This window comes from Cimex lectularius, unplaced genomic scaffold (assembly GCF_000648675.2).
Source record: "Cimex lectularius strain Harlan isolate CLEC.00 unplaced genomic scaffold, Clec_2.1 scaffold186, whole genome shotgun sequence".
Lineage (NCBI taxonomy): Eukaryota > Metazoa > Arthropoda > Insecta > Hemiptera > Cimicidae > Cimex > Cimex lectularius.
The window spans coordinates 441,781-456,890 of NW_019392979.1; the positions used below are offsets into that span (position 1 = coordinate 441,781).

At 32.8% G+C, this 15,110-nt stretch overlaps 2 protein-coding genes across 3 annotated transcripts; both read right to left on the reverse strand.

Moving 5' to 3' along the window:
- Nucleotides 1-1,066: 1,066 nt before the first annotated feature.
- Nucleotides 1,067-6,594, reverse strand: LOC106665243 (glutamate receptor ionotropic, kainate 2-like). 2 transcript variants are annotated; one of them, XM_014391529.2, is made up of 18 exons: nt 6,395-6,594; nt 6,168-6,320; nt 5,930-6,117; nt 4,383-4,543; nt 4,147-4,288; nt 3,917-4,090; nt 3,691-3,861; nt 3,486-3,632; nt 3,207-3,428; nt 2,948-3,151; nt 2,779-2,863; nt 2,587-2,725; nt 2,385-2,522; nt 2,119-2,317; nt 1,836-2,061; nt 1,650-1,765; nt 1,438-1,581; nt 1,067-1,372 (listed from the first exon to the last, which is right to left on the reverse strand). In XM_014391529.2, the coding sequence occupies exons 1-18, from the start codon at nt 6,501-6,503 to the stop codon at nt 1,226-1,228; spliced, it is 2,865 nt and encodes a 954-aa protein (XP_014247015.1). In that variant the 5' UTR covers nt 6,504-6,594; the 3' UTR covers nt 1,067-1,225. The 2 variants fall into 2 exon arrangements, with proteins under 2 accessions (XP_014247015.1, XP_014247016.1); XM_014391530.2 differs by having other exon boundaries at nt 6,399-6,485.
- A 1,147-nt stretch (nt 6,595-7,741) lies between these two features.
- On the reverse strand, nt 7,742-14,706 carry LOC106665242 (glutamate receptor ionotropic, kainate 2-like). The gene is made up of 18 exons (XM_014391528.2): nt 14,534-14,706; nt 12,702-12,854; nt 12,460-12,647; nt 11,729-11,889; nt 11,519-11,660; nt 11,261-11,440; nt 11,030-11,212; nt 10,816-10,962; nt 10,525-10,746; nt 10,253-10,456; nt 10,113-10,197; nt 9,269-9,407; nt 9,062-9,199; nt 8,800-8,998; nt 8,520-8,745; nt 8,340-8,455; nt 8,139-8,282; nt 7,742-8,082 (listed from the first exon to the last, which is right to left on the reverse strand). The coding sequence occupies exons 1-18, from the start codon at nt 14,640-14,642 to the stop codon at nt 7,936-7,938; spliced, it is 2,883 nt and encodes a 960-aa protein (XP_014247014.1). The 5' UTR covers nt 14,643-14,706; the 3' UTR covers nt 7,742-7,935.
- Nucleotides 14,707-15,110: the final 404 nt, after the last annotated feature.

The following is a 15,110-nucleotide window of genomic DNA, read 5'->3' on the forward strand; positions in this document are numbered from 1 at the left end:
CACTTTTGGTTGGCGTTGGCCCTGGTTTTTTGGGGTTAATGCTTCCAGTGGTTGGCCTCAGTGCATAGTCCAGAAGTGAACATTAAGGTTTTGTTTCCCTTTTCTGATTCTTTTCAGGATTGGCTCCCTCTTTTGTTTGACTAGTTTGATTGCAATTTTATGCCTCAAAGCACTTGACATTTTCTTGTATTTGAGAAGTAGTTTTTCAATCTTCTCCATCTCCTCCATTTGAGTGGTTTTGTCTTCTGATTCAGTTTTTTCCTGAAGTTCCCCACATCTACAGAAGGTGAAGAGGAGATTGTCCTCCAATTCTTGGTTTATGAGAGTTGCAGAGGGTTTGTAGCCCTCATCAACTTTCATAAGTTGGTTTTTGAGGTCTTCCTTTGCAAGTTCCCTAGTGTTTTTTTTTGTTTTCTTTTGGTCTTGTCTATGTGATTCTCACGAGTATGAGGGATCTAAAGGTCTGCACCAGAGGAGCCCTCTTCTCTCGTACCCTTGAGGCTTCATTATTGATACAGCTACCCCTCTACCATCCATCCATCCGCCTGGGTCGCATGACACCTTAGATTGTGGGGGCTGGATTGTGAGATTAGGATTGGGATTGCGGTAGGAAGAGGGGAAAGGTGTGGTGTGTAAGGTTTTGGAGGTGACAGGTCCAGGTCCTGTTTCAGTTTGGTTAACAGAGTACATCCCATAAGCTTCATGAAGATGGAAAGTCGAGTTGAGTATTAGGCTATTAAAGGTGTATAGTACCCATTTGTATCCCGATTTGAAGCCTGGTGTCACCCCTTATTCAATTAAACACTTTTTCACTTCTTACCCATTCTACCTCATTGTAGGAGATCACCCTGAGTACAGGAGATTTGTACCTGATTGTATTTGATATTATGCAGGTTGTATAAACACTACAAATTGCCTACATTGTAGGTAAATTTAAAGTACTCTTTGTGGGGGTGAATATTCCACAAAAGGTTTTTTAATTCTTCTGGCTTGTATTTAAAAAAAAAAAATTAAATTAAATTAAAAAACAGAAAGTTTTCTGAAATTTGAATTTATTTATGACAGGCTAATTCAAAAATGGAAGAAGTAAATTATAAAATCTCAAGTTTAATAGCAATAAAAGTACCATGTGCTAACAAATTAACAATTGTAATGATTTGATAAGTTTATTAGTCAATTAAATGCACATTTTAAATCTTAATAGAAATTATGAAAGTTTTAAATCTTAGTCTAATTCCAAATCTTCTTCTGTTCCTTTTGATGTATCACTGCCACTGTCATCAGTTTTAGAATTCTTTATGACCGGCTTTGTTGTGCCATGACATTTAGAAATAAACTTGAGCTCTTTCTTGAACTCGTCTATGAATGAAATCTGTAAAAAAAATTCATAACAACACTGAAAATTTACTTTTACTTTTAATTTTAATATTAATTTACCTTGTCATCACGGCTGATTATGTCCCAAGAGAGCTCAGCCAATGCAAAGAATATTGAAAGTATGCAACCGGCGAGAAGTACTAAAAATACTCCACCGACATTAGCCAAGCCTAGCTCACTAGCTGCACCCCCTTCTGATTTCACCTAAATTATAAAAACAAATTAATAAATAGCTTTAACAATTGTAGAACAATTGTTTTAATAATACATACTGCACAAGCACCACCTCCTCGCTTTTCTCTCCACCATTTGTTCTTTAGTTGTGTTAATTTTCCCTTTTCCTGAAGTTTCACTACATTTCTACTGAGTACATTTCTGTACGAAGAGTCTGTAAAGTTTTGTTTTTACTTCCTCTATTAGAACCTTTTTTTTTTTTTAAATAAGTAAAAGAAACTTACTTTGTCTCATCACAATCCCATATCCTTTATTGTCAAGAAGCCCTCCTATTTGGTGAAGTTCACATTTTCTTTCAACTTCATATTCTATACTTGTCGATTCCATAAGAAACGCATAATCATCATTTTCCATCACCCTTCTCACCCCAGCCTCATTTGTCGGCATCATCACATCGCTATTTGACTCCATGTATTTCCACATTTGCTGGTACAAGGTCAAATTCGAATCCTGATATAAACACAGTTTCTTATTATATTTGATGCAATATATTAAAAATTGACTCACTCTAAAAAAGTTGGCAGTTGCTCCTCCTGCTTTTGCTCCATATTTGATGGTCTTTTGATTAGCAAGACCATCAACATTAAGAAAAGGAGATACAGTAACTTCTACAGTGAGAAACGCAGCTAGGTTGGCCGTGTATGATGAGACCATTATAAGCGTGAAAAACCACCAAATTGCTGCTACCATTCTTGTCGAAACTGCTCTTTAAAACAAAAATCTTTAATTGATTGCTTAGCTCAATAACTATTATTATGATTAATAACTCTTACATTGGTGCAAGATCAGAACCTTGTTGCATAAGAGAACCAATTGTAAACCAGTAGGAGTTTAGCAATGTGAATTGATTTTCAAGCTCTTTTGGGTCTTCGATACAAGGATATTTATTTGTCCATTCATAAGGACTTACCCTTAAATTAAAATAAAATTATAAAACTTGAAATTTTGTACATGAATAAAATACTAAAAAGATACCTTCCTATAACAAATAGCAACAAGGACACACCAAAATATGCCGAGAGCATGTAAGCCCACACTTCAGCACTGAATGGAGAAAGGAAAGAAAATGTACTAGGTGGTGCTTTCTTTGGTTTTTTGTAAAGAATACTGATTCCTAAAGAAATAAAACATTAATAAAATAATGAATAATTTTACAATTAAGCTTACCTAAATTCATAAATGGCATTGTAAAATCCGCATCACGCTCTCTTTCCCTAGTGATCGTGATATCTGCTATGGCAAGATCTGCTCTCTTAAAAATTGTATAACATCGTTTTCTTTAATATAGTCAGAAAAATATATTATAAAATAAACAAATAATATTTGTAAAACATACCCCATCCAATACATCACCAATCATACCAGTCCATTTTCCTGATTTCAGAGGATTTCCACTGCTTTTGTCCTCTCTGACAACAAACGTGTAATTAAATCCACTCATCAAAGACAACTCGTGTATAAGGTCAATTCCAAACCCTTCAAAACGATCATTGCCTGATAACGGTTTGCTGGCTTCTTTCAGCATCCCATAAGGGTGTGTCTAAAATGATGTTGTAAATTTTACATATTTTCATAAAAAATTAAAATTTAAATACCAAAGCTATCAGGACAATAAAAGTTGTGTTTCTTAAATCTTCGCCAACATCCGTTTGCCCATTTTTACCCTCGGGATAATGCACGTTGAGCCCAGTTGTTGTATTCCATATTCCTTTAGCAATTAGGCCTTCTTCTGTCAGTTCAATGATTTCCAGTTCAATGTCTGTTCTAAAACCTTGATAGTCGAATTTAATGAGACCGCTCAAACCTTCGTATTCACTCTGAAAACAATGCCAAGCTGTTAGATTTTAACACTATTTTTACATACAAGAACAGACCATCTTCATGTAGTTTCTAACGCTATACCCATGCTCCCATGCCCTGCTCTGATCACAATCAATTGATCTTGGTGAAACCTGCATACCTAAGTTTTCAATAGCTTTTGCAAATAGCTGCACACCATCATGAATCAAAGCTGTTTGTGTCTAAAAAAAAAAAAATAATGAGGGATTAGATTGAAATTGATTCATAAAATGTTGCTACCATCGGGATTTTTATTGGTTCTTCTGGAGTTTCTTCTTCTGGTTGATTGTCTCCATCTTCATCAGCTTCTTTAGCTTCCCCTTCTAACTGATCTTCTTCATTTGCAATTTCTGGATCAGAAATATCACCATAACCAGTGTTCTGGAAACGTTTTCTACGCATGTGCTGATCCTAAATAAAACAAATAGGCTTATATATATTTTAACCCTCAGTATTTTTCGATTACATCAAGCATGTCATAATTATCTCCTTCTTCTTCATCTGTTCCATCTCCATTTTCTTCAGAAAACCAAGGAGCGACGACTTTTTTGAAATAATCAGTCGTAGGTTTAACAATACGAATTCCAGTCATGTTAGTGCCAGACCATTTAAAAGGCTCGAGATCGATGTATTGAAAATCCTAAAAATTATTATAAATTTTATTTTTTACTTTGTTTAAAACAAAGAAATACAAACCAGAGATGTTATAATATAATTGTATTCTGATCCAACAAGTCCGACTTGCTGTGACTGAAGCAACACTTCATACAAAATGTCAACTGAGCACTGGAAAACAATATTCTTCTCTCCTGAGTGTTTTATTCCTTGTAGTATCTTCCTGTGGGGATTTTTACATATTATTCAACTACATTTCATTCAAAATTTAATATTTATAACAATTCTTATTAAGAATGCATGCATAATTTAATTACCTGAAGTTTCCATCTTCGCCTTCGAGCTGCCTAACGGTTACAACAAACCCTTTGTCATCTGCCATTTTCAAAAGGTTTCCAATTTTTTTTAGACTGTAAAAATCATCATATACAACTGTGAAACCCTTCCAGTTCCATGCTCGTACTATATCTTCTATTGCCTGTGAAATAGAATTTAAATTATTTAAAGAGGCAAATAAATCTGCACTGTGAGGGCAAAACTGGATGTCACAAACCCTAACTTTTTTAAGATTGTGACTTTAAGGTTTGACCCACTGTGGTTAAATTCAGTTTTTCAAGTAACTTTTATTTATTGTGCTTACGTTTCATCAAATTAAAATTCTTACAATAAAAAATTATACTCAGTCTGTCGGCCTAAAGACTTACTGGAATATGCACTTATTGAAGTAAGTCAATAAAAATTATGGTTTTTCACTTTCCAATTTATTTTTAAAATCTTGGGTTAGTGATGGGTTATGTTAGGTGTAGGTGTAGGGACAGCTTGACTCATGTTAGGGATGGGTTAAGTTAGGGTTAGAATCAGGTTAGAGTTAGGTCTATTAGGTTCTGTCCTATATATTGTAGTGAGTCAATAAAAATGAAAGTTTTCCGCTTTCAAATTTATTTTTAAAATCTGAGGATTAGTAATGGGTTATGTTAGGCTTAGGTTTAGGTTTAGAAATGGCTTGGTTAAGGTTAGGAACGGGTTAGGTGCAATTCAATATATTGAGTGTACTAATAAAAATAACTGTTTTTCACTTTCTGATTTATTTTTAAAATCTTAGAGTTAGTGGTGATGGGCTATGTTGTAATGTTCTTAGGTTAGAGTCAGGGACAAGTGACATTAAGATTAAGTTACATATCCTAGATTTTATTTTGAAATGAAGTTAGTATGCGAGTGTTCTTTAATATGGGTTTTATCATAAATTATTATTGTTTAATAAACATTTCTGATTACATCAGCACACTCATTAGACTAGCCTTTTGTACAAAAGGTAAAAGAGGTATATTGTAAAGAGAAAAAAAATAAACATTAAAAGTTGTTTCACAAAACATATTTGGCCAACACACGAAAGCACACTGAACTACTTTAAATAACACTTATTAAGTCAATACCAGTAATAATAACATTGGAACACATAAAAAAATTAGAAATTGATAAAAGGCTATTTTTCTTGGCTCACCCATATATGTTGCCCAAATTTGACTTATCCTGTTTTGCTCATGGAGGCAGAAATATAACAAATGAGGAAAATATATTTAAAACCGATAAAAGTTTTGATTTTTTTGTAAATATTAGTTGTCTTTACGCACACTAAATGAAAACTAATAATTCAATTAATAAAAATTCACAAAAAAAGGTATGATAATGAAATTCTGCCTGTTATTAAAACTTTTATTTGTCTCTGCTGTAGACTTATTTTGGCAAATTTTCAATCCATCGAACTGTTTGTACAGTTTACAAATTAAATATATATATAAAATGAATATAAATCACATAAAAAGGAGTGTAAAAGGAGATTAAAAACAAACAAGTTTTTCATAACCTGTGCTAGAACTTCTGGATGTGGATAGAGATTGAGTAAACAAGAACCAGGACTCTTCTGTGGATCCCACCTATTTGATGCGATGTGAGGCATCTCTTTGTTATCGCACTGGGACTGCACATGATTCCATGTATAAGGTGACTGTGGACCAAATATCGCTGCAACTCCCTCAGCCATCAATTTGCAAACTACACGATGTGTTAAACATTGAAAAGCAATGGATTATATGTATTCGTACCTTCGCCTCCAACTTGATAACTGTCATACAGATCCACTTCACTCAAAATGGGCTCAAAACGAGGTGATGTAGGAGCTTTATCTAAATTGACCATTTCAATGGCATGATTAAATGCTTTTATGCTAGCTATGTCATCTTTCTCAAACAATGCTCCTGTTTAAAAGTAATTACACATATAACTTACACATATAATCAATATGGCTAGAGTTATTGTGCACGATATTTACCCACTTTAATAACAGGCTCTGGATCTGTGTTGTAAGGGTCTAAGTAGTCATCTTGGCAGTTGACAATCGTTAGTATAATGGAGCTAATTATCAAGCTTGATTTCACCATTGTCTTGTAATGATAGAAGGGAACATCTACATGCTCGAAAACATGGATCTTTTCTGCTATTAGCGAGAAGCCAGTGCTATTCTCAGCTGCTGGCAGACAGCCCAGACACAGGACTTTTGAGAACCGTTGACATTCAGTTATCCACAATAAAATTAATGGTTGAAACTTAATATGACAACAGACTATTATATTTTTAGTTATTCACGATTGTTTATTTTCACTGCCAAAAATTATTGTAAAAATAATGTTGTTAATAATTTTACAAAATTAAATGAGCGTAACATCAATTATTTATATAAAGATTGTGAAATTATCTAATATATTTTCTAAGGTCCTATAAAATTTAATTTTAATTTAATATGAAATTAAATTAAATTTTAATAATAAACCATAAAGAATTTTGTAAGCTTCAATTTTCAATACAGTGTATGGATATAATGACACATTTCTACTGTGAGAACCGTTGGTTCAACAGAGCTTACCAACTTTAAACTAAAGTTTGATCCAGGCAAACTTTTGCCATTCAGCTCAAGACTCCTGTCACTATTGAATATTCTTTCTATATATGATAAGTAAAGTAAACTAATTCCTATCATACAGGAGGGGTTAACATCCATCTACCCATTATGTGTCATAGATGAAGGGTCAAACCACTTTACAGTATATTTTTCTTCCTATAATCCATTAAAAAAACCATGGGCTCTGTCGGGATTCGAACCCCTAACTGCTAGCATGGAAATACAGTAATCGCTTGGTTCCTTAGTCCCCTCTTTCTATACATGGTTCAATCTGTCCTAGTTTTCTTCCTAATTCTCCAATATGCAATTTGCAATAATAACGCCAGCAATTTTCATTTCTTTGACAATAGAACACTTTTTCTCAAATCTGCATTTTTATGCATGACAAATCAGTGATTTCAAAGGCAGTAATGCTTATTATAAAATTCTAAAACTTTTAGTTAACAGATTCATTACAGTTACCATTAATGCCAGTAATTTTCATTCCAAAGACATGCATGTTTGCTAATCTAAGGCAAAATGCAAGTCTTAATTTTGCATCTGGCAATTTATTTATTTAATTGAATAAATTAATTTTTTTAAAATAAAAACTCATCTTTATATTTCAATTGTTTTATTAAACAAAATATTATTAAATATTGACATAAATAAATTCTATTTAGCTTCTAATATTAGGAAATTTTAATAATATTATTTAGCATTATTATTTTTGAAATATACTAAAACATATTATTACTCTTAAGCAAAACAAATATAATTGGAAAGCAATTTGAAATTCAAAACAACTTAAGGTAGTTTAAGTTATTCAAAGGAATTACATTTGGCATAGATATTAAATCAATTAGTACTACACAAAATAGCATAATTTACAAACATAAGTGAATTAATAGAAAAAACAAAACCATCTGTTTTAATCAATCTAATGTTAAGTCTTCATCAGTTCCTTTTGTGAATTCACTCCCGCTGTCAGTTTTCTCTTGGACTTTTCTCACTGGTTTTGATGTGCCGTGACATCTTGAAATGAATTTCAACTCGGCCATAAATTCTTCTTTGAATGAATTCTACAAAATTTATCACATTCAGGTAAATTCAGTGTAAATCATTAATTTGAACACACCTTGTCATCACGATTTAGTATGTCCCATGACAGTTCTGCTAAAGCTATGAATATGGCTAAAATACAGCCACCAAGCAGTACCAAAAAAACACCACCCACATTTGCAAGGCCTAATTCACTCGCTGCTCCTACTTCAGATTTCACCTACAATAATTATTTGATTTAGTTTTAGTAAAAAATCATAAAATAGAGGACAGTTACCGCACAAGCACCACCTCCTCGTTTTTCTTTCCACCATTTGTTTTTTAACTGGGTCAGCTTTCCTTTCTCCTGTAACTTCACCACATTTCTGCTTAGCACATTGTAATATGAAGAATCTGAAACGTTTTGTTTTTTTAGCTGTGTATTTATTGAAATGAGTAGGCCTTTTTCAAATCGTACTTCTCCTCATAGCAATTCCATATCCTTTATTATCAAGAAGACCTCCAATTTGATGTAATTCACATTTCCTTTCCACTTCATATTCAATGCTTGTTGATTCCATGAGAAAAGCATAATCATCATTTTCCATCACCCTCTTCACCCCAGCATCATTTGTTGGCATCATGACACCAGTAGTAGTTTCCATATAATGTCTCATTTGTTGGTAAAGTGTTAAATTAGAATCCTGAAAAAATAGTGTTTATTATAGTTTATTTTTAAATGAAAAATTTATAATTACTCTGAAGAAATTAGCAGTAGCTCCTCCATTTTTTGCTCCATATTTTATGCTCTTTTGGTTAGCCAGACCTTCTACGTTGAGAAAAGGTGATACAGTAACTTCTACTGTTAAAAAAGCTGCCAAGTTAGCTGTATAAGATGAAACCATGATGAGCGTGAAAAACCACCAAATTGCAGCGACCATTCTTGTTGAAACCGCTCTTTAAAACCATTTCTTCAGTAGACAATAAAATTTAAAAATGAAAAAAAAGTTTTTTTTTTACATTGGTGCAACATCAGAGCCTTGCTGCATAAGTGATCCTATTGTGAACCAGTATGAGTTGAACAGAGAAAACTGATTTTCCAATTCCTTAGGTTCTTCAATGCAAGGATAGGGATTTGTCCATTCATACGGACTTATTCTAAAATACAAAAACAATCATTTTTGACTGCGAGCCAGAGATAATGTGCTGAATTGGTGTAGCGTTTACCTGCCAATAATGAACAACAAGAGGGACACACCAAAATACGCAGACATCATGTATGCCCAGACTTCAGTGCTGAAAGGCGATAGAAACGAAAAGGTGCTAGGAGGTGCTTTTTTAGGCTTTTTATAGAGAATACTAATGCCTAGAAATATTGAATAAATAAAAAGAAACTATTTAAAAAATATTCCAGCCCTTAAAAACAAACTGTTATAAATTTGTTACGTATTTACTTAGACGTTACTTAGACCAGTTACTCAACTGGTACTAATGACAATAGTATTTAACAAATGATTAAAACTTGGCATTCTTTTTTTATACTATTCTGACTGTTAAACATTAAACTAATAATAATTCAACTTAATGACATTACAGTAAATTACTTATTATTATTACAATTGACTTTCACACCAAATAATTGTCACTCCCCAATGTGCTGACCCTAGGGTCTATACATAATGGTGTTCACCCACCCCGTTATGTGGCTGGGTTACTAGTATCTCCCTTAAGTCAGACGAGATCATCGCTTCCCAACCAACGGAGTTAGGCTCCAACAGGCTGATCACATATTACTTGTTAAATGTGAGTTTCAAAACAAAGAAAAATCTATAGCATTTCTCTGATTAACTAAGCACAAATATTTACAGTTATATTAGAAGCCTGCCTTATATATATATTTATCTAACTTCTTGTCATATTTAAAAAAATATATAACTAAAAATTAAAGGGGTGTATGGTATAACTCATTAAAAAAATTTGTTATTAATATTTTCAATTTAAATAACTTACAAAGAGGAGTTTTATTGAACATTTTGATATATAAATATAATTCTTACATAGGAAAAATTACCTAGGTTCATAAAGGGCATTGTAAAGTCGACGTCTTGTTCTCTTTCTCTTGTAATCGTGATATCTGCAATTGCCAGATCAGCCCTCTGAAAAATTAATTGTTTAATTAATTTGGAAACAATATATTTTACTGAAACATACCCGATCGAGAACATCACCAATCATCCCGGTCCACTTTCCACCTCCCAAAGGATTTCCGCTGGTTTTATCATCCCTCACGACAAATGTATAATTGAAACCGCTCATCAACGACAGTTCATGGATTAGGTCAATGCCGAAACCTTCAAAACGATCATTCCCAGACAATGTTTTGCTTGCCTCTTTCAACATACCATAAGGATGTGTCTAAACATATAAAGCAGAAATTTAATGATAGAGTATTTTCCATTTAAAAGATTATTTTCTATATATACAAGAGCAATAATAACGATGAATGTTGTATTTCTGAGATCTTCTCCCGATTCGAACTGTCCGGTTGGGCTTTCAGGATGTATGATATTTAAACCAGTTGAAGTGTTCCAGGTTCCTTTTATGCCAAGTCCTTCTTCCTTTAGTTCAATTATGTCCAATTCAATGTTTGTGCGAAAACCCATATGATCAAATTTGACAAGCCCACTCAGTCCTTGATATTCACTCTGAAAAAGATAAGAAAGTCACCACAACAGCTTTTAACAATTGAAATGAAAATTTTGAAATTTACAAACCATTTTCATGAAGTTCCTTATACTGTACCCATGCTCCCAAGCTCTGTCTTGTTCACATTCAATTGATCTTGGAGCAGTATTCATCTCAAGGTTTTCAATCGCTTTGAAAAAAAGTTGTACTGCATCATGGACCAAAGCCGTTTGAGTCTATAATTAAACTATAATAAATAAACTATCAAAGGAGTCACTCAATATAATTATTTTTATTGCATACTAGTGGTATTTTAACAGGTTCTTCTTCAGTTTGATTGTTTTCTTCTTTCGATCCGATTTCCCCTTCTTTTGTCATTCCTTGTTCATCAAATCCATTTCCTTCCTCATTTTCATCATAATTAGGCACCCCCCAGAATTCTTCATTGCGTCTTCTTCTCTTAATGATATCAGGATTCTTGAGGTTCTGGAAATACTTTCATTATTGGTTTATACGAAACATAAAAGAACTTACATCAAACATATTGTAGTTGTTATTGTAGTTCTTTTCTTCAACGTCATCTTCATTGTCTTCTGAAGTGTACCAAGATCGGACTACTTGCTTGAAATAGTCAGTCGAAGGTCTTACGATACGAATTCCTGTTATATTAGTTCCTGACCATTTAAAAGGTTCAAGATCGATGTACTGGAAATCCTGAAAAATTAAAAATTAGTTTGTTTATTAAAATAAATTTGATGTAAAATTTCCACTAATTATTATTATTTTAATTACCAATGATGATATAATGTAACTGTAATCTGAACCGGTGAGACCAACTTGCTGGGCTTGGAGCAATGCTTCATACAGTATATCAACAGAACATTCAAAAACAATGTTTTTCTCACCGGAATGTTTAATACCTTGGAATATTTTCCTAAATGTTTGCTTTATTAAAACATCATTAAATACTTTTTTATTTATTTAATTTTTTAAATTGACTACCTAAAATTGCCATCCTCGCCTTCCAATTGTCTAACAGTGACAACATAGCCCTTGTCATCTGCCAATTTTAAAAGGTCACCAATTTTTCTCAAACTGTAAAAATCATCATAGACTATTGTGAACCCTTTCCAGTTCCATGCTTTCACAATATCTTTTATTGCCTGAGAACAACATTTTATTTTATTTCAATTAATTATTTATTTAATCTAAGGTCTTGGTTGAGATGAAAAAGTTAGTGTCACGAGTAGGATCTGCTCTAACCACTTAGGCTATCATGACTTTGGTCCACTCGAACGCCAACTCCTCATCTCAGCTTACAACCTTTCAAATTTTCCCTCTTTTGCCATTTTTTAAATGTAGTGTAGTCAGGATTCGATTCTCAGCAACTTATGAGGTGGCCACAGGGAGCTGTTAGCAAAGTGATTACTTCTTTAATTATTTTATTAATCCAAATATGTTTAGCGGATCAGGATATGAGGTGTTAGTGCCTGAGTGGATTGAAGTCACAATAGCTCAAGTGGTTAGAGCAGAGTCATATTGAGCTGGAGGTTTGAATTCCGCTTGTGACACTAACTTTTTATCTCAACCAAGACCATAGATAAAATGAGTAATGCGTTGAAATAATTAATATGATCAATTTTGACCACTAAACATACATGGATTTTATTTTAAATCACATATTTCTAGCATGATACAATTTATTTAGTATTAATAGTAGTAGTTATTAATACTTGAGATAAGACAGCAGGGTGTGGATAAAGATTGAGTAAACATGATCCTGGGCTAATCTGGGGATCCCATTTATTTGACATGATGTGTGGAATTTCCTTGGTGTCACACTGCGATTGCACATGGCCCCAAGTGTGGGGTGATTGCGGACCAAATATTGCTGCTACACCTTCGGCCATCAGCTTGCAGACTGGAAATTAATTTATCTCGGTACTTTCCCTCCATATAAAGGAAATTTTATCACCTTCATTTCCAACAAGAAAGCTGTCATTGGGGTCAACCATTTGTATTAGACTTTCCAGCCTTGGAGATGTTGTTGGTTTATCTCTATTGACCATTGCTACCGCGTTGTTGAATGCTTTTATACCATCTTCATCTTCCTTTTCAAACAATGCACCTAAATGAATCAAATTAAAAGTAGCATTTAGAAAAATACTATTTTTATATAAACTGCCAATCTTCAACTTAATAACATATCACTTCAAAATGTGATAAAAGATTAGTTTAGTTGATTTGAACTTTCCTGACATGCCTACCATTGCTATTTTTGGACTATCAGATATTTTTCAACATTTGTTCAATAGTGGATTTATGGATGATAGGCAAACCATGATGATCAGTGGTCCAATAAAGTAATGTCTTGCATATAGGGAATATTAACTGTGAAGAATATTTAATTCGAAGGAGATAAATTTTTAATAATTTATTTGGAACCTGTTCTAAAGAATGTTTCTGATAGAGAAGATAAGAAGACCAGACAGATGAAATTTCAAGATTAGTACAGATAGAGCTGTTTGTAGGATGAAATATAATTAGAATTATGATTTTTGTTAGCTATATTTTTAAATAAATACTCATGTAGTTATTAACTCTCTCCCTCTCTTGTACTGCAGTTACAAATAGCATATACAATTTCAAGTTCTTTTCCATATTTTAAACTTACAAGCAGCTTTCTTACTTTTAGATACTTGCTGTCCATAATAACTAATATCTTTCAACATACTATAATAAAAATTTTAACCCTAAAGAAGTATAAGATTTTCAGTTGAAATACTTAACTCAAATTATGCAAAATTTGTTAAGCATTTTTAACATTAAGTTCATGTAACTTGTAAACCCCTTTATCCTACTTACCAACAAAAGGAATTTTTTGGTTTTAGACTTTATAGTTATTATTTTTAGAGAGAAAGAGAGAGTGAGAGGGGGAAGAGAGAGTAAGTGATGAGAGAGAGAGAGAGAGTGAGAGAGAGAGAGAGAGAGAGAGAGAGAGAGAGAGAGAGTGAGAGAGAGGTGTGGAAACAAGTCAGTTAGGAGGACCAATAGGGTGGGTCACTGCTGACTCCAGAGGCATATATATAAACTTGGAGCAGCAGAAAGACGCCTGTGCACGTATTCCCAGGAAGAAGAAGAAACAACTAAACATGTCTTCTATTTGTGCGAAGGCCTATGCAGTCATTGATTCTTTCTCCTGGGAGAGAAAAAGTCATGATCTTAATGAAATATACAGAAAAAAGCTTTATTATCTGGTAAAAAGCCTTATGCTTAATGAGGAGTTGTAGATAATAATGGAGATTGCACAATAGACCAATCACGCAAGGCCATAAAGAGGCTGATTCCTTTTTAACATTAACCTGGTTAAAGGAATACATAAGAGATTTATAAACTGGCAATCATAAAAATTTGTATGACCAAGTTTTAATTATAATCATTGTATTGTTAACATTACCTACCACAGTATTGAACTTGTTCTTTAGCATACAAACGTTGTCTGCAAATTATAAGATACTTACACCTCATAGTATATTTAGATTATTATATAAAATGGTAAATAGAATCTATTAATTATTGGGTGAAATGCATAATATTATTTAATAATTGGTCATTAGATTTTTTTAAGGAAAATTACAATTTGTTACAAGTTTGTACAACTTCACTAGACAATGTTGCATGTTAATTTTAGAGACTGTATATTATATTTCATAATTTTCATAAAACAATCTTAGTTTAAACTGTGTCAAAATTTGTTTGTCGTTAGTAACTGTCAGGAATGTGTTGCCTCCAAATCTGTTGACATACCGATTTTGATTATGGCCTCTGCCTGGTCGGAGTCATCATAGTTAAATTGTCCAGCTGTAGTTGTCAACAAAAGGCAATGAAAGATCCACTTTAACATGTTACACTTCATTTCAGCTCTGTCATTGGGAGTAACAACATTTTTTGAAACACTCTTCCTGGTAATAGAATTAAAAAACTCAAACTATTCTAGGTTTTGGCCTGCTGCCCAGGCATGTGCAGTGAACATCCAAATGTAAGTGAGTTGAAACTTTCCTTTTAATTGTCAAAAATAGGTGTAGGACAAATGGTTCTGTGAAAGATGTCAAGAAATAGATTTTATATAAAAAAGAGGTTTTTATTTGTCTGTAAAACTGAACAAGTTCTGTGTTTCAAAGTTAGCACTCCAACGAATTTGATGCCTTTAGTGGATCAAAACAATAGATACATTACATTTTAATGACAAAATGCTTACAATAAATTTCTAAAAGTACAAACTTTTTTATAAAGCATTTCTATTTTATAGAAAGCAATTGTCAAAAAGTGTTGTTCTTAAAACATCACAAAATATTTTATATATACAAATAGTATTCACATTCAT